Source organism: Sporothrix brasiliensis (genome assembly GCF_000820605.1).
Source record: "Sporothrix brasiliensis 5110 chromosome Unknown Cont18, whole genome shotgun sequence".
Taxonomy (NCBI): domain Eukaryota; kingdom Fungi; phylum Ascomycota; class Sordariomycetes; order Ophiostomatales; family Ophiostomataceae; genus Sporothrix; species Sporothrix brasiliensis.
The window spans coordinates 2,969,597-2,990,062 of record NW_024467137.1 but is presented as its reverse complement, the minus strand read 5'-3'; the positions used below and the strand labels follow the sequence as shown (position 1 = coordinate 2,990,062).

The window sequence follows — 20,466 nt, the reverse complement described above, 5'->3', positions numbered from 1 at the left end:
ACCGCCCCCCACAATGGACGGCGACGCAGCCGTCGAGCCCGAGCTCGATGCGTTCAGTCTGGTCCTCCCGCTTCCCTACCGCGTGGCCCTCATCACCGTCCTGGCCACCTGGGGCTGGGGCGCCAACCTCCACTATCTCTACCTCCTCAAGATCGACGTGCCGTCGCTCATCCGCTATCCAGGCCGCACGTCCGGTGCACACATACCTCACCACCACTCGGCCTACCGGCTCGCGACCGTCACGTCGTCCGTGCTCGCGGCGTCGCTGCTCCTCTTCTGGGCGCTGACCCGCCACAATGTCGATCGCGTGCTGGCCCTCGACTGGATGCCCATGACCACGCTCGCCGTGCTCGGCCTGCTGCTCATCCTCCCCTTTCCGCTCACCTTGCTGCAGCGGTACACCGGCATTGTTCGCAGCAGCGGCGGCGGCAGCAGCAGCAGCAACCCCCGACGCACGCCGGCGAGCCCACCGACGTGGGCCCTACCCCAAGACGGCCGTCGGCGGTTTGCGACGACGCTGCGGCGCGTGCTGGTGGGCGGCCTGGCCGAGGCGCAGCACGGCAAGTTTGGCGACATCTTGCTCGCCGATGTGCTCACCAGCTACTCCAAGGTCCTCGGCGACCTGTACGTGTGCCTGTGCATGTTCTTTTTCGCGGCGCCCCGGGGCGGCCGCGACGAGGCCTCGGCCACCGACCGCCCGGACCGCAACTGCGGCGGCGGCGTCCTCGTGCCCCTCATCATGGCCATGCCGTTCCTGGCGCGCTTCCGCCAGTGCATGATTGAGTATCTGCGCGTGCGGCGGTCGGGCGTCGGTGGCGGCGGCGGCGGCGGCACAGGCCTCCAGCACCTGGCCAACGCCGCCAAGTACGCCACCTCGTTCCCCGTCATTTTGTTTTCGGCCCTCCAGCGCAGCGCCAAGGCCGCCGAGGACGCCAGCGCCTCCACCCCCGCGACCGGCAGCGCGTCCACCATGTACTACCGCCTGTGGCTGGCCGCCGTCCTGGCCAACTCCCTGTACAGCTTCTACTGGGACGTCGCCAAGGACTGGGACCTGACCCTCTTTGACGGCGCGCGCGCGCGCAACGCCCCCGACCACCCCTGGGCCCTGCGCCGCCGCCGCCTCGTCGGCGGCGGCCAGCCGATTGTGTACTACGGCGCCATGGCGCTGGACCTGCTCCTGCGCTGCACCTGGTCCCTCAAGCTCAGCCCCCACCTCGACCACGTCGCCGACTTTGAGAGCTCGCTCTTCCTCATGCAGCTGCTCGAGGTCCTGCGCCGCTGGGTCTGGATCTTTTTCCGCGTCGAGACCGAGTGGATCCGCTCCACTTCCACCACCTCCACGGGCAGCGACTTGTTCGCCGGCGGCACCGGTCTGCTGCTGGGCGGCATGTCGCCGGGCAGCAGTGGCGGCAGCGCGAGCAGCACCATCTCGAGCAGCGACATTCTGCTGGGCGACTACCAGCCCAAGTACGGCGACGAGGACGAGGACGACGTCTAGGCGCGTGTCGGTCTACTGCCGGGGCGTAGATACAGCGCGGAGCATCATGGCCGGCGACCACAGTAGCACAGTCGCGCCTACAGCGTTTGAATGATGGCATTATCATACACGTCGTATATGGAGTACGTCGAACATTTAGTTTTTATTTTTGGTTCTCAATGGGGTACGGGGCGTTTAGCTTGGTTTTTGGGAGATCAAAACGAGGTATTGTCCTCGGTATATTTTATTATATTTTCTTTTCTCGTCAAAAAGACGCTCTATCCAAATTTATTGTCCTTGTTTACTGAACCTCTACTGTTTGCATTTCGCTGTTTCTCACTACGACTCCATGAAGTAAGCCAAGACGTCTGTGCGGACGAATCAGAAATGGCCGTGTGCATGTTGCGGCTGTTGCAAATTACGCCAATTACACGAAAAATCAACTTATGCACTTCATCTCCGACGTTTTCTTCTGCATCCTACCCTTCGACTTCGAGAAGCATCCTTTGTTCTTTTTCATTTCTGGAAATTGGTACGAAATACTCAGACATGGTATCCCGTGGCCATTGTCTGTGTGGTTGCATATGTTTTGTGTCTGATTGCGTGTTTCCCATGGCCATCATCTCCTGTACTTCGTTCCATTCGCACCCGACTCATCGCCCAGCTGCACTACGTGTGTCTGCCAATATCAGCGATATTAAGACCAAGCTTTGACCTCATCTCACGGTTCATCGTCATTTCCATCTGAGTGTGCATTTCTCGTGTCCATCGGCAGCCGCACTTTGTGATGTGTCTTGCCCGTCTCTACGTCGTACGCATCGACCTCTTTTGTTCATTTCACGTGCGTCGGACACGATGCACGTACATCGTGGAAAGAGACACAAGTCAAGACAGTTTCCCCGTACGACACTGCTCGTCATAAAGCACCCCGGCTCTTGGTTGATCGCATCTCACTTCAGGACGGCGATCCAGACAAGGGGCGTCATTTGTCTCTGCTTGCAGAAGCCGTTGCAAGACTGAGTGCAACATACATCGTACGGAGTACAAAGTAGAAACGACTGCAGATTCCATAAATACCCCAAAATAATCTCTGCTCCGCACGCACGATGCTAAAACTCCCCTTCGAACAAGCAACCAAGGAAACCAAGAAAAGGAAATGAGCGACCTCTGGATCCTTTTTTTTTTCTCGTCATGGAGTGGAGCCGCGATGCTGGTAGCTGGAGGCACTTGCCCAAAACTGCCATCCAGCGCGCCCGTTGCTGGTCGCGCTTGCCCTTTGCCGCGCCTGCCCCATCATCTGCTCCCTGGTTTTTTTTTTTTCTTTTTCTTTTCCCTTTTCTTTTTTTCTCTTCACAGACAGACCTTCGCCCCTTGATGCAAGGCTGTGTTGTTTCAACGCCTGGCGAGGTGAAGCCGGGTGAGGCGGCCGAGGGTCCAGAACGCCGAGCTCAAGCTGGCCACCAAGTGCCATGCCGTCGACGTTTCATATTTGACCCCGATGCTGCTCTTCTTGGGTTGTTCTTTCCCTTGTCTTTGCGAGGCTTTGCCGTCGCTCTTTCTCTTTCTCTTTCTTTTTTCTTTCCGACTCTCTTTCTCATTCTCTCTTTCCCGAGTCGGTATGCCCGCTCCTTCCTCGACAATCTCCCCCAGCAAGGTTCCTTCCACGACATATTACCTGGTCCATGCACCCACTTTCCTGTCAATCCCACCCTTCGAACTAACGACTGTTAACAACTGCTTTCTTCGACAGCGTCGCAGAACTATCCTTGTCTTCGTCCTGGGACCCTTGTCTCCTCAAACTCCACCGAAAAGGCACTTGTTTCTGACAATGTCCCTTATCCCGTATCTTGCGTTGTCGTATTACTCCGTCGACATGGATCCAACGATGCAAGGATTGTCTTTTAACTGGGCCCGCTGGGGGCCTTTGTTTTTATTTACTTTGTGTTTTCTTTCGTTCTTGCCCCTTTTCTCGCTAGTGTGTAGTGATGTGTTCGGCTGATTTGCACTGACGTGACTTTCTCTTTCCTTCTTGCTCTTGCCATATTTCGTATTTGCTGGTTGTTCTTTCCTTTGCCTCTTTGGGGAGCAATTGCCGGCGCGAATAACAGTTTATTTTGCACTCATGTCCATCATCTACCAGTTACGGAGTACGGAGTACTTCGTACTGTCGCGCTGTGGGATCATCTTCAACGGCTGCTGCCCCTTGGTCGTCGTCTTTCCTGCTAGATGCAAATCTGCCTGCCGCAACCTACCGAGCAAAAACTATCTCGTCATCTAGAATACCCGTTGCTCGCGCCTTCCCTTGTCACGCGTTCTCGCTCTTGTCTCTTTCCCACATGGCACATGCTTGATGCGTACATCGTACTCCTTCCCTGTGTGTAAAACAGCAATCGTCTATGGCTGCTTCGTGCCTTCCTCTACGAGCGCCTTGTCAATCATCCACTTTGTTATTTTGAGTAAAAGGGCATATGGAGTCAAGCAGTAGCTGAAGCTTCCTCTCTGCCAATGCCCAAGCACGGCCTAGCCCTGCGCATTTGCACAGCTCCTTACGCGAGCAGCGCAGCGACCAGTCTCGCACTCGCACAAGACTGTCTTGAGCGCAGCATTCTGGGATCCGCCCATACTTGCATCTCTTATTCTCCGGAGCTTCTTTCGCTTGTGATTTTCTTTGGGTCCTTCCTTCTTCTGGGTGGAAACTTCATCGGCTCCGTTCGTTCCTGCCCTTTTCTTCTTCTTCTTCTTGCTAGATCTCCTATACTTCCTGCCTCATATAGGGTGGCAAGCAAGCGTGCAACGGAAGGAGCTACCGTCTCTTGTCGTTGCTTTTTCTCACGAGTTTTGGATTTTCATTTTGTGTCTCCTTTTTTATTTTGTTCTTCTCTCATTTCCTCTCCTTTTCACGTTCGGGTTTCTTCGTTTCGTTCGCTGTCGCTGTCACGCCTTGTCCTTCTTTTCATGATTTTCGGCTCACGACACTCGTCTATTGTTTCGGTTTTGTCTTTCATCGTCGTTCTTTCGCCTTTTCTGCTCTCCATCTGTTTTGTTTCAATCTCGGCTTGTCTCCTCTTTTCGTTCCATCGTGCACGTCCCAACACAGCTCTGTTCTCTTGTTTTTCCTACTGTCGCGCTATTGTCGCATTTTGTCTTCTTTTTTCCGGTTCGATTCCCTGGTTGCCGTCTCCTTTGCATTGTCCGTCCAGAAAAAAAAACAGAACGAGGGCCTGAAAAAACATAAAAATAAACAAAAGGTTGCAAAAAGCTTTATCACCACAGATCTACGCCACAAGACGCAGAAAACAGCAATGATAGGCACAGCAGCTTGAAGCGGAGACCGATTCCCTCCATCCAGCCTCCCTTCGTAACGACAAAAATCGCAAATCACGAAAAAAGCAAAAGCTGCTGCTTTGTCTTTTGTCTACCGTACTACGAAGTACACACGATCAGCTTCGACGCGACAGATGAGGGTGTGAGAGAGCAGCCTCCGCGCCTCTTCTCTGCCGTCGCTCTCCGTGTCTCTCTTTTGCTGCTTCTCTGCCTCCGACAAACAATGTCGTCGACTTGCCGGACCCAGTACGCGTTTTCTTTCTGTTCTGCTTCTCGTCTGGCACTGTTCGTGTCCTTGTTCGTCGCTACTGCTGTTGCTGTCGACGCTACCGACGGTGTAGCCATCGCTGTCTTATAATCGCCCAATCCTTGTGCTTGACTCAGTTTCGACTTCGACCCCAGCCTCAACCGCAATATCCCGTCTTAACGGTCTCTTCTACGCCCGCCCGCCCCCAGACTCGATTCCCGTTCTTACGACTGACGTCTCCTTCTCGGCCGTTGCACGCTACCCTCCGTTACTCATCTTAAAATAAACACAAACGAGAGTGAAAACCCGGTTGCACAGTGGCACATACATATGCAACACGACTACAAGCGATCGAACCCGGCGCAGCATACACGACTCAAACAGCGCCCGTCGTCTGTTGTGCTCGGTTTCGTGTCGCCTCGCCACGGTCCACAGACTGTTGCCCACTGTCTTCTGCTGCCTGTCACCTGTCGCCATGGCTGGAACAGACACCCCATGGGCTCGTCTGGACCAGACATTTGCGTTCCACGGGTCGGACGACGACAACGATGGCAATGAAACGGCCAACGAGTATGATGGGTACGATGAGTATGGCGAGGGTGGCAGAGGGAGTAGGAAAGGCTCAGTTGCGACGATCATGATCGGCCACGAACCGCGACCTCAACCGCAACCCTCACAACATCGAAAACAACACCGACAACATGGCAACGTCGACAACAACACACACCACCGCACCGCCACAGTACTAACAACATCCACAACCTCAACTACGTCCACCATTACACCAGCCAGTGCCAGCAAGCCTGGGCATCAACGCCAACTATCTCAATTATCTACACGGCAGCAGCATCAACAACTACAACAGCAACACCGGCCTCGGCTATCTCTCGACGAGCAGTACGCAGCCAAGCCCCTGCCGCCTGTCCCGCAAAAAGGCAAACTACAAAAGTCAGCAAGCAGTCGATCGAGCAGCCGACCAAGTGACAAGCCATTTCACCGGTCGCAGCCGTCTGCCTCGTCAGTGGCTTCCTCCGTCTCGTCCTTCAACATCCAACCAGGAGGCTTTGCCGATGCTGACGGGTTTACCTCGTCATCACTTAAGCGCGGCGCCTCTCTGTCTTCCCACACGACATTGCTGCGACCGGCTCAAAGCTCGGCAGGCTGGTTCTCTTCCGTAGCACAGCAACGAACGCAAGACAAGAACGCAAGCTCGGCCAGTTCTGCCTCCGACCGTCGTAGTATTGAACCACTGACTCTCACACCGCTGGATCTCCCGCCATTGGCATCACCTCCCACACATGCTCTGTCTGCAACCGCAGGCAACCTGAACACTCGTCCCATCACACCCCTCGCCCAGCCACCGCTCATGGCGCCGCTTGCTCTTCCACCACTCAAGCCCCGGTCGCGGGGAGGGGGTTCACCATCCTTTGCTTCCGGACATCTGCCGGCGGCGTCATTGCGATCAGTCGCCCACGGTGATGCTGTATCGCTCTTTTCTGTTCACAGCATGGGCAGTGCTGGCACATCGACCGCCGCCTCTGCACATAACAGCGCCACCCGCGATGACTCCTCGTCCACGCATAGCGAGCGTCGTGTGCCTGCCGCTACAACAAAGCAAACGCCTTCTCTTCCGCTGCTGTCCTCATTTTCATCGTCCTCCCGCCTGAAGCCATCTGCGGCTGCACCGGGCAAGGCGGTCCGCAAATTCATGCGTATGGCCGGCAAGGCTGCCAGCTCGGCCAAGGATGCCATGAAAGGGCCCCTCCATACAAACAGCAATGGCAGCACACCCTCGATCGGGTCTCATTCGGCCAGCGGAGCACCGTCAATCACGGTCACAACACCAGTTGAGTCACCGGTAATATCTTCCATACCATCACCGAGGCCGCCACAGTCTCCACCCTACGGGGAAACTGTTACGGCTGCTCAACCGGCTATGGTGCCCCGGCGCCGGTCCATGAGCAAAATCTCCCAGTTGACGGGCATGGATGTGGGAGACGTTGGCAGTGGAAGTACTGCGACTCGCAGCAGCAAATTGAGCGGTCTCCGCCGGAGTCAGTCGGATACACCTGTGACGAAACATCACCCACAGCCTTCTTCATCTCCAGTCTCAAACTTGCCAGGTTCGGCGGTTACGTCACCTACTTCCACAACTGCAACGACACCCAGCGTCTGGAACACGGCCATGTTCAATAGCGATGACGAAAACGATGACGAGATTGAAGATGAGCACGAGGCAAATGACGGCGCGCGCAGGCGTGACAGCAGCATCACGAGCAAGAGCCCTGTCCCCACGGCACCCGACGAGGCCTCCGTTCTTGCCGACACACCGGACCCTGCCACGGCATCACTTCTCCGGTCTCTCTCACAGACGTCGTCTCAGCCACCACCATCAGTGTACCAGCCCGTGTCCCGACAACAACCGAGCCAACAGACCACTCCACTCATGGTGGCAGAACAGCAGCGCTCGCTCTTGCCTCCGAATCGGCTTCTGAAAATCAAGCGTTACAGCGATCCCGCGATGGCCCCGATCATCGAGCATCCCGACGATGCGACAAACCCATCGGGTAGCAGCAGCAGCCGTGCCAGTAGCCACTACAGTGTCCACGAAGGCAACAGCGTCCCGGATGCGGTCGACGAAGATGCGTCTGCTTTCATTCCCAGTCGCCCTGCACCCGTTCCGGTCCGGTCACCTTCTCCGTCGCCTGCAGCATCACTCATAACATCGCCCACGCCGCAACCTATGCTGTCACTCAACGTGTTCTCTACCGGTTCAGCCGTATCAGCTGGCGCCATAGCCAAGCACATCCCTACGATTCGACTCTTCCCCAGCTCTTCTGATAACCAAAGGTCGACTACGAGCCCAACATCACCAATTGCTACGGCCAGTTCACCGACGGCGCCCTCCCCATCTGCCGCCACTGCGCCGCGCAAGATTCCCTTGCCGACTTCTTCGGACATCAGCAATCCTTGGCCCACGAGCCCTCCGCCGCGCCCGGCACCACCACCACCGCTTCACCCGATTGAGAATGAAGCGAGTGAGGTTGCCACAGACGTAGCCGAGAAACGCCTTAGCGGGGCCGGCTCCACGGCCATGTTCCGAACGGTGCAATGGGTCCCGACGACGGACAATTCTCGGTCGTCCTCGGCGACACCTACCGGCAATCGCCTGTCCCTCCATGCTCGTACAAAGAGCAACGGCTCGGCCAGTGAAAGCATCGCCACCAGCATCGCCACCAGCGTAACCAACAGCAGCACCAGTGGGTCCAGCGCCCTCAGTAGCACTGTGACCAGTACGATCGGCAGCAGCAACCGTAGCGCGGGCTATGGAAGCTTCAGTTCCACCAGCACGTCGTCAAACCGGCACTCGTACCTTGCCTCACCGCCACTTCCTCTGCCGCCGCCTCCCAACTACCCTCTACCACCTCTGCCGACACCTATTCAGCCTACGCCGGCCTCCCAGCCCTCGCAAAGCTCCTTTGACTATGACGATGACGAAGGTGGTGCCCGCATGATGGCAGCACGCATGATGAAGAAGGCGGCTTCCCGTGATAGTGTACGCTGGCGGCCGACAGCGCTGGGCAAGTCTCTCTTCCGCCGAGAGTCAACTTCCGGGCCAGGGACAGGGTCATTGTCTGCTGCGGCGGTGACTAGCAACCCCGCGTCCCAGGCACCTACCAGCCAGCCGTTGACGGGCGGAGGGTTGCGGAGCAGCCTTTCGACGCGGAACAGTCTGTCTACCACAACGCTGCTGGCGGCGCAGCGGGTGGCACACACCACGCGGAAGGCGGTCGAGGCGGTTAGCGAGAGCAGCGGTGGTGGCAATAGCTCGGCCGCCCGGCAGCACGAGCTCGAGAGAGAGAAGTGGCGCGAAGACTTGCGCAGTCGGATCCGGCTGGTTCCCGAGGGCGGCGAGGTGGCAGCTCAGGCACTGAACGCGGAAACCATCGTCTCTCCGGTCTCATCACCAGCTACGGCATCGATATCGGTCCCGGCACCAACAATAGCAGCACAGCAGCCAAAAGCAGAGGTGAGGACCGTCGTCTACGAAATGCGCAGCCCGCCGATCCACGACAACGACAACGACCACGGCGGTATGATTTGAGATGAGATGTATGCCCATGGCGTTGACTCTCTTCAAAGTTTCTGCCTTTGTTTTACCTTTTAACAATGCTTTCCTTTTTGCGTTTTCAACACCTGTTCTGCCTCACGGCGCTGTCTTTATACGTTTCATCTTTTCGTTTTTGATCTCCATTTCTCTCTTTGATTTGAGTTTTGTACTCACACCCTCTTTTACTCTCGCATATTCCCCTACACGCATAGCAAGACAGCGGGTTTTTATGTGTTTTATTCTATGTCGCGCGGTGTTTTGTGTTCTCTATCTGGCCCATCTCCTCTGATTTAGAGGGACCAACTAGTGGTGTTGCTGTCGGCGTTTTCTCGTTTTCTTTTTTTTGGCATCCTCACGTCTTCTTATGACAATAATATCTGTTGTTTTTATTTGTCTTGTATGCACTGCTTTCTTCAAACGCATTCGATGGGACGGGTTCATGAGAGAACGAACGTTAAAAGTACAGGGACCCAAGGGGCTTTATCAGACATCCAAAAGCAAACATTCCCAACAACATTGGAAAGGATACCCGGGCGCCAGGAGCAAAGAAAAGGCCGAGGAAAATAAGGCGAAATGAAACACGAGAGAATCATACACTTTAATACTTTAATCGACGAGCAATAGTAATGGAGAAATAGAGTCATACATTGACCTTTTGACGAGATTGTGTTGTTATATTTCAGGGATCCTATGGAAAGGGAGAGTTGGCATTGAGTCGCTGAAAATGGCCAGACGTCAAATCGTGTTGATATTGGAGAAAATGCTTATTTTAATCAAACACTTCCGCTTCCAAAGAGTGAGCTGAATGACACCAAATGTGTTCCTGCAAGGAAGCCACAGTGGCATGGGTCGCACCTGCTTCAAAAAGTTCACGCTAGCGGACGACAGGAGCTCCAAAGTGCCGGTGCGGACGGACTCGCTCACTCCAACGGGCACTAACTTGCCGTTTGGCGAGCCACTAATTAGGGCCTAGGCGAAAACATACGACATCTGAGAATAGCGACCAACGCGACATCAAACTCATTACACGTCTACACCTCATAGCCCCAAACACACCCAATTGGAGCCCGATTGGCACCCGCACGACCTTTCCTCCCTTGATACAATCATGGTCCTGCTTCTCGAGCAGTGATTCAGCAAGCAAAGCACGCACACACACACGATGGGACCGCGGAGCCAGGTCTGTTCGGCGGCGGCGACCAGGTCGGCGCTTGTGCGGCAACGGCTCCTGTTGCTCGCTGCAGGGCGGCCCGGCTATGGACGAGCACACTGCTGTGCAGCAGCAGCTGCTGCCACCATGTCGCAGCGCCGGCACGCGTCTTTCTCGCCGTCGCCCCGGCTCCCCGTACCCAAGAGAGTGGCCGTCATTGGCGGCGGGCTGACGGGCCTGACCACGGCATACTACCTGGCCATGCTCTTGCCAGCGACGAGCCACATTACAGTCTACGAGGGTAGCGGACGGCTGGGCGGGTGGATTGACAGCGAGTCGTCGTCATCGGATACGGCGAACAACGAAAAGAAAAACGACGCGGGCGAGCACGAACGGACAGACGTCCTCGAGGCCGGCGCGCGCATGGTGGCGCCGCAAAAGGGCGCCCGCTATGACGATTTCTTGCTGCTGGAACTCATCGACCAACTGGGCCTGCACGACGAGCTGCGCGTCAGCGAGTGGAAGGCCGCGCAGTACATCTACTACCCGGACCACCTCGTGAACGTGTCGCTGGGCAACTTGAGGCCGCAACGGCCGCAAGCCGGGGACAGCCGAGAGGGCAGGTCCGTGACCCTGGCCGAGCAGCTGGCGTACTGGAAAGCCTTCGGCCGGTGGGTCGTCTGGTGCGCCACGCGGGTGCTGAAGGAGCCGCTGTTCCGGAGCCTCCTGCCGGGCGCCTTTTCGTACCTGCTGCCCTCGACAGCCAAGGCGGAAAAGACGCAGGCGCGCATGGTGGCGGCGAGCAAGGCGCCCGGGCGCTACCCGCCGGCCAGCGACGACGAGTCGGCGGGCGCGTTTATGACCCGCATGTCGGGCGGCAACACGGCCCTTGCGGAGAACATGCTGTCGGCGGTGATGCACGGCGTCTACGGCGGCGACGTGTGGAAGCTGAGCGTGGCCAGCAGCATCCTGCGGCCGCAGTGGCTCAAGGAAGCGGCAGGGCCCTTGTTCCGGCTGTACGACCGGCAGGCCAAGATTGCGGAGCTGCGGCGGCAGCAGGCGGCGCGCATGGGGCGGGCCCAGCCCGAGGACCACGACGACTTCCCGGGCCAGAACGCGGGCCTGGGCGGCGGCATTGCCGGGTTCCCGCCGCTGACGGCAGAGACGCTGCGCTTCGCAGAGGAGTACAGCGCGGCCAAGGGCAAGGTGGAGCTGATTATGGAGAGCGACCTGCAGCTGCTGCACGACATCATGCTGCGTCTGGGCGACCGCTACCAGCCGTGGCTGGCGGCGGCCAAAAAGAAGAGGGGCACGCCGGGCTACGAAGGCGACGCAGACGACGGCCTGCCGCGCGAGGCCAGCCCCTTTGACCGGCTGCCCATGCTGATGATGCGCAGCACCGGGTGGACGCAGTTTGGGTTCGCGCAGGGCTTCGGGACGCTGACGGACGCGCTGGCGCGCAGCCTGCGCAGCCGGTCCAATGTGACGATCCGGTCGGGCGAGCCGGTGACGGGGCTGCGGTACGAGGCGCAGCGGGTGCGCGTGGCGACGCCCAAGACGAGCGCCGACGGCGACGCCTACGACCGCGTGGTGTCGACGGTCGCCAGCCCCACGCTGTTCCGGATGGCCGGCGGGTCCGACACGAGCGACGACGGCGGGCAGCTGCCGTCGCTGCGCGACGCCCACGCCGTGACCATTATGGTGGTCAATCTGCACTACGCGGAGCCGAACCTGCACCGGCCGTACGGGGGCTTTGGCTACCTCATCCCGCAGAGCGTGCCGCTCGAGGAGAACCCCGAGGGCGCGCTGGGCGTCATCTTCGACTCGGACCGCGAGATGAGCATGCGCGAGCTCTTTGATTTCGAGCGCACCCTGGTCATGGACGACGCCCACGTGACGGACGTCTACAACAAATCCCAGCAGGGGCTGGACGCGGCCCGGACGGCCCGCGCGGCGGCCGACCGCACGCGCGGCTCCAAGTACACGGTCATGCTGGGCGGCCACGTCTGGGACGGCTACCAGTACCCCGACGACTTCCCGTCGGCGGACGAGGCGGTGCGCATGGCCGAGGCCGTCCTGCGGCGGCACCTGCGCGACACGCCCGGCTTTGGCGGCGGCGGCGGCGCGCCCATGCCGACGCCCATTGCGACGCGCACCAAGCTCTGCCGCGAGTGCATCCCGCAGCACTACGTCGGCCACGCCAGCCGCATGGCGGCGCTCGACGCCGACCTCAAAGCGGCGTTTGGCGGCCGCCTGGCTGTGGCTGGCGGCAGCTTCACGGCCACGGGCCCGGGCGTGCTGCCGTCGGTGCGGTCGGCGTACGACGTGGCGCTGCGCGTCGCCGGCCGCGGCTACCAGATGGTCCTGGAGGACAAGAGCCGGCGCGAGACGACCATGGCGCACGTCGGCGACACGGGCCTGGGCCGGTTCGCGGATCCGGCGACGGACAGCGTCGGGATACGGGCGCGCGAGCTGCTGCCGCTGCGGTTCAACAACAAGCACGTATACGCGCGGGGCTACTTTGGCCGCAACGTACACGGGGACGAGTACGTTCGCTACCCCGTTCGCCAGTGACGGACATGGCGGGGGAAACCGTTGCGTCCTCTGACCTGTGTCCTCGGTACTCCGTCTTCTGACCGTGCGCTTGTATTTGACCAGCAATGAAATACAAACCGTTCCATGCGAGGAGACACGAGAAGTGCGAGACGCAAGAAAGAGACGCGAAAGGAGTGCTCCAGGAAGGGCATCCTCATGGAGCCCGTTGGAGGAATGGCCGTCAGCAATGCTCCACGGCGTATCACAGGTCGTGGACGGCCGCTGTCATCCGCTGTATCTCACCAACCGACCCTGCGCTTCCAGCGGTTCCGCCCCTGTTTTGGATTCTGGGCTAGCCTTCGCCGGCGCAGCCTGGGCTCTGTTCAGGGGACTTTACTAGCACGCAGCGGTCTTCGTTAGGGCTCTCACCCGCTGAAGGATAGGCGAAAGTACGGCGCTCGCCCACTAATGTGGCATTGACGAAAGTACGTCTTAATTTGTACGCTTTGCCTGACCCGACCCCGACTTCTCGGTTGTCAACAACAGTCGCATTTATTGGTTAGTTGGTTAAAAATAGAAGCAGAACAGGGCGGCCTGAAGACTCCGAAATAGTGGGCAATAGTGGGCTTTGTCCGCTAAGCCATTCCTCTCCTACAGTGATGCATCAATCTGCTCAATGTATTTCATAAACGGAAAGAGCAACCAACAGCCGTGGTAGACAGCGATTGGCGACCTTTGGTTTTCTTTCGACGTAGTTTTGTGCACGGTTTCTTTCATACGCCTATTGTTTCCATCCCCGGCCGTATCTGGACGCAGGGAGTCCTGCGCCGTGCGTTGCATCAACAACAAACAGCCATCACCGGAATCCTTTCAACAAGACGCTGTCTGCCCATTTCAGGCCACCGTCGCACACCCTCTCTGTTTGCTCCTGTTTGCTCCTGTTTGCTCCTGCCTGTTCCTTGCCTCTCTGTGTCTGCCCTTGCCTCCTTCCGTTTGTCAACTCGACCGCTTGCCCCTTTCCTCTTCTGGTCCTCGTTTCTCCCTCCTCACAAATCCAGTACGCGCGTCCTTGACGACGACAACGACGACGCCGCCACTTATTCGTCGCAGTCTTTCTCGTCTGCCCTTCTGTCCTTTATTTTGCCGTGGTAGTAGTCTTACTATGGCACTACCTGCAGCCCAAACCGTAGAGTAAGAATACATGGGCGCACTGGCGGCTCCGCCCCTCTCCAAGTGGTTCGCTCCTGCCGTATTCACGTATGTTACGAATTACGTGCGGACTTCCTGCTCCTGCCAAAGCATTCAGATGGCAGATGGCAGATGAGCCAGCCTTTAGCGCCATCTGACAGTTCCTGCCAAAACGCACACTGCCCGAAAAGCCAACACTGCCCTGCATCATACTCTGTAATTACAATATGATATTTTCCTGTCCTCTCTGTCTCTTATTTGCCCCAGTTCATGCGTGCACGCTCTTCCAAGCCTACCGCACGTTTCTTGCCCAAATACAGAATACGGCGCATGTCGGACCTCTTTGTCCCTTTGGCCGTTGCTTTGCCTGTTCCCAATCCTCTCCACACCCCCAACGCGCACTCTAGACACATTTCAGAATCAGAACGACCGTGAGACACAGCACACTGAGGAATGACTTTCCAACTCCTGCTTCTCGCTACTGTAAAACCTGACTGGAACCGACGTCGTTTGCATTCCATCGTCTCGTACGCGTGTTATGATGCTTATTGCAAATCCACCTTTCAGCGTCGTCGCTCCTTCCTTCTAAGACGCAGCAGGTTTTTGGCTCCTGCCGCAATCGTGCCTTCTCCGTTAAGTGTAAGAAATAAGAAACAGGGACCGTTTGCTAGCCCGAAACGGCAAGCGCCACCGCGGCCTCCAGCACTCCAGCTCGTCAGGGCATCCACTAACACACACTAACGGCGCTGGCATTGCACTTTCCCTACAACATAAGTTGTGCAACGTCGTCGTACGCAGCCACGCTCTTTCCCCTGTGAACGGGCCCGCTTCTCCTTGTCGTTTTATCCCAGACGGGCAACCGCGTTCTCAGCTGGCAGTCGCCGCTGGCTTGGCTTCTTGCCTCTTTGGCACTTTGTGGCTTGGCTTTGTTGACACCTCTTTTCTGATCTCTCGATCTTCCTTTTGCAATCGTCATCTTTGAACCTCCCCCAACTCTCCCAACCATGCCGCTCGACCACGACGTCTGACCACCATCGACCTTCTCCTCGCCGCCCCGTCCCGTCATGGCCGCCGGCGACGAAGCCCCCGACGCGCCGCCGCTCCAGCCGCGGTCCTCGACGGAGAAGCCGCCGATCTTTCTCGACGGCAGCGACGGCGGCATCGACGACAAAGACAGCAACGCCGGCTACGATACATCACCAGGGACGCCGGTCGCGTCCGCCGGCCGCAGCAGCATCGACAAGGCCCCGCGGAGCAGAATGGCTGCCCTTCCGCCCTTTGAGCGTCTCCCCGACGAGATCATCCAACAGTATGTCTCTCGTGCTTTTCTCCTTTTTTCCCTCCTTTTTTTGGCCCTGTCCCTCCGTGCCGTCCTAACCTCTCAGAATCCTCCTCGCAACCGACTCAAACGCCTTCGCCTCTCTCGTCCTCCTCAACTCCAAATGGCGCACCGTCTCCCAGCAAGCCCACCTCTACGCCCACCACCTCGCACGAACACCCACCTTTGTCGCCAGCAACTACAAGTCCCTCTTCAACCGCCTCAAGTCGCTCCAGCAGTCCGCCCAGGATGGCTCTACCACTGCCGCCGACCAGCAGGACCGCCACGACTGCCTGCTCGCCGACCTGCGCCGCGCCTTCGCCCGCCAAGTCAAGCGCTGCCGCTTCGACGCCTATCTGCGGCCCAGTCGCACCCTCGTCCGCCTCGTCAGCAACTCCATCTCCTCTTCGTCGGCGCCCGGCGGCGAGGGCATGCAGTTCCAGGCCTCGCCCCGCGGCCACCACTTGCTGGCATACAACTCGTCCCGCATCTACGTGCTCGACGTGCGCTGCGCCGCGGCGCCCCACGGCGTCGAGGTCGTCCGCGAGCTCAAGGTCCTGCGGCGGCCCGCGGCCACCTGCATCCGGGACGACGCCTCGGTGCTCGCCGTGCTGCTCACCGAGATGCAGGTCGACCTGTACGACCTGCAAAAGAGCCCGCCGCGCCGCATCCAGTCCATCATCCTCGACCACAGCCCGCGCGCCATTGCCCTGAGCCCCTGCGGCTCCGTCTTGGCCGCCGCCTACGAGGGCGGCATCGAGGTCTCGTCCCTCCGTCCGGGCGCCCTCGCGACCGACCGCCGCGCCGTCAAGTGCGACCACGTCGACGCCCTCGCCTTTTCCTTTGACGGCACCCAGATCCTGGGCACCTCGGTCCACGCCGCCCAGCCCAACACCGTCATCCTGACCGCGCCCTACTACGACCCGGGCAGCCAAATGTCCAGCGACGATCTGAGCGCCCTCTGGACCACATCGATCCTCTTCCCCAACACCAGCCGCGACTGCAGCCACGCTGTCCTCCTGCAAGACTCGAGCCGCGAGGAGGCCTTTTGGACGTTTGCCTACGACCGGAGCTTCGAGACCTTCCGCGCCGTCCGCATCGACGACCTCCGCAACGGCACCACCTACTTTACCGGGCCCATCCCTACCGCAGCATCCCCGGCCCGCCTGCTCCCTTGTACGCTGCCGTCCGCCTCGTATCACGGCGACCTTGTCTCGGCCGGGTTCCAAGGCAAGGACATTTGGCTGTATGGCGTGCCCGAGGACCTGGACGCCGTTCCTACCGGCCCTGGCAACAACATCCATAGCAGCAGCGACGAGAGCAGCAACGGCAGAAGCATGGATCCAGGCGCGCCGGGTGGCTTTGAAGGCATGAGCGGCAGCGGCGCGTCCGCGATGAGCACTGCTCTCGGTGGCGGCAGCAACAGCAGCGCCACGAATGGCGGCGGCAGCGCCAGCGGGGGTGCAAGCAGTGGCGGCAACGGCGGCAGCATGTCCCGCGCCAACAGCGGCAGCCCGTCCATGCGTGCGGCCTCTGCCCGCCTGCAAGAATCGGGCAGCGACTCCTCCGTGCGCGTGCCCCAGTGGCAGCTGCTCTGCGACCGCCAGCGGAACACGTTCATTGCAGGGTCCCGCGTCGCCGAGCTGCCCGGTGTCAGCATGGTGAACTGGGTCGAGGGCTTTGGCGACTCGTCCCTGCGCGAGCGCTTGGTCGTCGGCGCCCGCGGTGTGCACCCGCCCCAACCCATCAGCTCCGACGACGACGGGATTGACTTTATTGACGGCGGCCGCTTGTTGCTCGTGGACTTTGACTATGGCACCACCGATGGCGAGACAACCGACATCACCATCGAGGTCGGCTCCAAAGAACCCGAGGTTCTCGAAGAGGAGCACCGCGACATTGACACTGAGGTGGCTATTGTGCGGCGCCGGACCGTGGCCCAGAAGCGCGGCAAGCCCGGCGCGCCCGGCGCGCTCATGCGGAATGCCACCACGGCCGGCGTCGGCGCCGCACAGAGCAATCCCGTCGTGTCCCTGCCGGCCATGCCAGCCCTGCCCTCGTCCTTCTCACAGGGCGCACGGCCCGCGCACGCGTCCACCTCGCGGCCTCTTGCATCGTCCTCGCTCCGCAATGCCACAAACAGCAGCACCAACCATGAAGACGACGACGATCCGCTTGTTCCACGACGGATGGCGGCCCCTCCAACGACTCGCCAGCAGGGCTCAGCCCTCGGCGCAGCAGCACGGACACCGGCCGTGCCACTTTTGCCGGGATCGGCTGCTGCTGCTGCTGCGGCCGCTGCCGAATCGGGCATGACAACGGATTCAGCTACCACCGGCACGACCGGCACGACTGCGGAGGTTAACCACAGTGACCGCGCTGAAACAGAGTCCGTGCTCGGTGAGGAGGAGCAAGAGTCTATTGAGGCCTTTGACGCGCCTTACTCGCAGGGCAGTCCACGGTCGGGCGTCACCCTGCGCCGCGCCGCCACCGCTGCCGCCATCAACCGCCGTCGCAACCCACCGCCCGCCACCACGTCAAGCGGCGTCCCGATTGTCTACCGCCGCGCCGACGGGCGCCGCGAACACCCTCACGAGAGCGATGCCGACAACTGGGTCCCGCCACCGCCGCCGTATCAAAAAGACATTGACCCGCACGATTTGCCAGCATTCTTGCGCCACAACGTTCCGCCCGTCGTTGCGCCGCCACAACCCGTGGCTCGTCCCGCCCCCTCGGCCACCGCCGCACCGACCATGTCGGCCGCGGCACCACCCCCGGCAACTCTTGCAACATCTACCTCTATGCCGCCCTCTATACCTGGTGTGGGTGCCACGTTGGGCCTGCCAAATCCAGACCTTGCTGCAGAAAGTACAGCAGCAGCAGCAACAGTGACAACACAGGATCCAAGTCGTCATGAGGAGAGCGAGTTTAATGACGACCGGCCGGTGTCGCGTGAATCAGACACTGTGCCGTCGGGCGATCTGTACGAGGCATCGCCGCCTGGATCACCACATGTTGAGCAGCGGCCACCTACGGACCTGTCGACGACGAATGAGTCGGCCGGCGCAGCTTCTCAACTGCCGCCGCAAACGCAGCAGCAGCAGCAGCAGCAGGCGTCGACTGGTTCCGTGTCGACGATGGGCCCACCAGTTCTCGATCTCCAGATTCCCGTACAGACAGGTGGCTCTCTCACCTGGGACCCGTCTGTACCACAACCTCTGCCTTTCCAGCAACCATTTCAACCACAACCACGTCAACAACAGCCACCACAGCAGGTGCAAGACAGCTACGGCAACTTTGTGCCCAAGCCCGTGGCCTATGTGCAAACGTGGCCAATGCAGCGACCGTCCGTTTCAAACGCACCTGGTGTGGGCTTCGGCGTGGCCACTGGGCCGACGGGCGGCATGGGCCTAGGTGTCGGAAACACGAGCTACCCAGTCAGCTACCCAGCCAGCTACCCAGTCAGCTACCCCTACTCGGCACCGCCTGTGGCACAACCTGCAGCCCAATATCCTGCCACTGCCACGACGACTGCCAATACCAGCGCGCAGGCACCGGCCAGTTCGGAAGACTTTTCGTCGCCGCCCGGACAAGGCATTGCCAGTCAACAAGAGGCCGTGTCGCCGCTTTCCCCGAACCGCTTCTCCATGAACTCCTTCCTTGTCCCGCGCGTGCCTGTCGGCAGCAACCGGCAAAGCAGGCGGTCTTCTATGCAACGGCCGAGCACTGGGATTCCGCCCGGGCCCGGACCGGCCTCAGCTCTCGGCTCCAGCAGCGCTGCTGCCGCGTCGGTGGACAACCTGGGATTGAACAAACCCCTCCCGCATCTGCAGCCACAGCAGGATGCGAACCAGGCGTTCCAGCAGCTACAACTTCAGCAACAACAGCAGCAGCAGCAGCAGCCACAGCAGCAGCCGCAGTACTACTTCCAGCCGCCGCTGATGCAGCCACAGCGCGCCTTTTCCAACCCCGTCGTCTCCAGCTCGTCGCCGTCGTTTGGTCCAGTGGAAGACCAGCCGCTCATCATCAGCACACCGCGCGGCGTGACCGGCGCCTTTGACCCGCCGAAAAGCAAGTCCAAGTCGGGTCTCGGCCGCTTCCAAGATGGTCCTGGGGGTAGTGGCAACCACCATGACGGCGGTGCTGACGACGACGATGACGGTCCGGCCCCTGTCATCTTTGCGCCGGTCCCACGCCACCCGCAGGCGCAAGAGCGCAACGCCGAGCTACGCGAGCGTCTCGAGACGTTGTCGGGTGGCGGCACACCTGTTAAGCCTGCCCAAAAGCCGCTGATTCTACCGTACACTTTGGGGTTCTATGCTCAGAACGGCACAGCGGCCGCACCCACGTCTGCCGCCTTGCGCCAGCCCAGCCTCAACCGCAAGCAGAGCCGTGCCGAGCGCAGCGCGGCCAAGAACATGGCCGATGCCAAGAAGCGCGGCTGGCGGCGCAGCAACAGCAAGAAGAAGAAGAAGGGCAAGGAGGCCGCGTCCACCGCGCTGGTGGACACGTCCGTTCCCGTCCCGCCCCTTCCGCCGCCGGCATCGATCGGCTCATCCACAGTCACGGCCGTGCCGGGAAAGAGCCGGCGCGGTAAGAAGGCAGCGGCAGCCTCGGTTGCCCCGTCCGTTGCCCCGTCCGTTGCCCCGTCCGATGCCATGTCGGGATTGTCGGCCCTGCCGACCACGACAGGCACAACATCACGGCGCCGCGGCAAGAGAAAAAAGGAGCGCGACTTTGACGCAGCCAGCAGCGCGTGGACGGACATTACGACGACGACGGCCATGATGAACATGCCGCCCAACATGCCGCCCAACATGCCGCCCAACATGCACGGTCCGGCGCCCGGGTCGTCGGGCAGCTACTACCAGCCTCCTATGCTGCAGCAGCAGCAGCAGCAGTACCTACCGCCGATGCCCTCCATTCCCGGCGGCGGCCCTGGTTCGTCGTCGGCATATGCCATGCAGCAGCTCCAGCAGCACATCCAGCAGCAACAGATGCAGCAGCAGATGCAGCAGCAGATGCAGCAAGAATCCGAAAAGAAGGGCGGAAAGTGCATCGTCATGTGATGAAGCACGCGTATCTTCTTGTCCGGTGCTGTGCGACCTCTTCTCTC

General features: G+C 59.9%; 4 protein-coding genes across 4 annotated transcripts; 3 read left to right on the top strand and 1 right to left on the bottom strand.

The window, feature by feature from the left end:
* Positions 1-13: 13 nt before the first annotated feature.
* SPBR_01662 (protein-er retention protein) lies at positions 14-1,498 on the top strand (the record flags this gene model as incomplete). Its single annotated transcript, XM_040759972.1, has 1 exon — positions 14-1,498. One exon carries the CDS (start codon positions 14-16, stop codon positions 1,496-1,498), a length of 1,485 nt encoding a protein of 494 aa, XP_040619789.1.
* A 4,025-nt stretch (positions 1,499-5,523) lies between these two features.
* On the top strand, positions 5,524-9,153 carry SPBR_09071 (uncharacterized protein; the record flags this gene model as incomplete). The annotated part of the gene is made up of 3 exons (XM_040767197.1): positions 5,524-5,790; positions 5,837-5,945; positions 6,002-9,153. 3 exons carry the CDS (start codon positions 5,524-5,526, stop codon positions 9,151-9,153), a joined length of 3,528 nt encoding a protein of 1,175 aa, XP_040619788.1.
* A 1,498-nt stretch (positions 9,154-10,651) lies between these two features.
* Positions 10,652-12,890, bottom strand: SPBR_01408 (uncharacterized protein; the record flags this gene model as incomplete). Its single annotated transcript, XM_040759719.1, has 2 exons — positions 10,652-12,781; positions 12,846-12,890. The coding sequence occupies 2 exons, from the start codon at positions 12,888-12,890 to the stop codon at positions 10,652-10,654; spliced, it is 2,175 nt and encodes a 724-aa protein (XP_040619787.1).
* Positions 12,891-15,096: 2,206 nt separating this feature from the next.
* On the top strand, positions 15,097-20,419 carry SPBR_01192 (uncharacterized protein; the record flags this gene model as incomplete). Its single annotated transcript, XM_040759503.1, has 2 exons — positions 15,097-15,341; positions 15,418-20,419. 2 exons carry the CDS (start codon positions 15,097-15,099, stop codon positions 20,417-20,419), a joined length of 5,247 nt encoding a protein of 1,748 aa, XP_040619786.1.
* Positions 20,420-20,466: the final 47 nt, after the last annotated feature.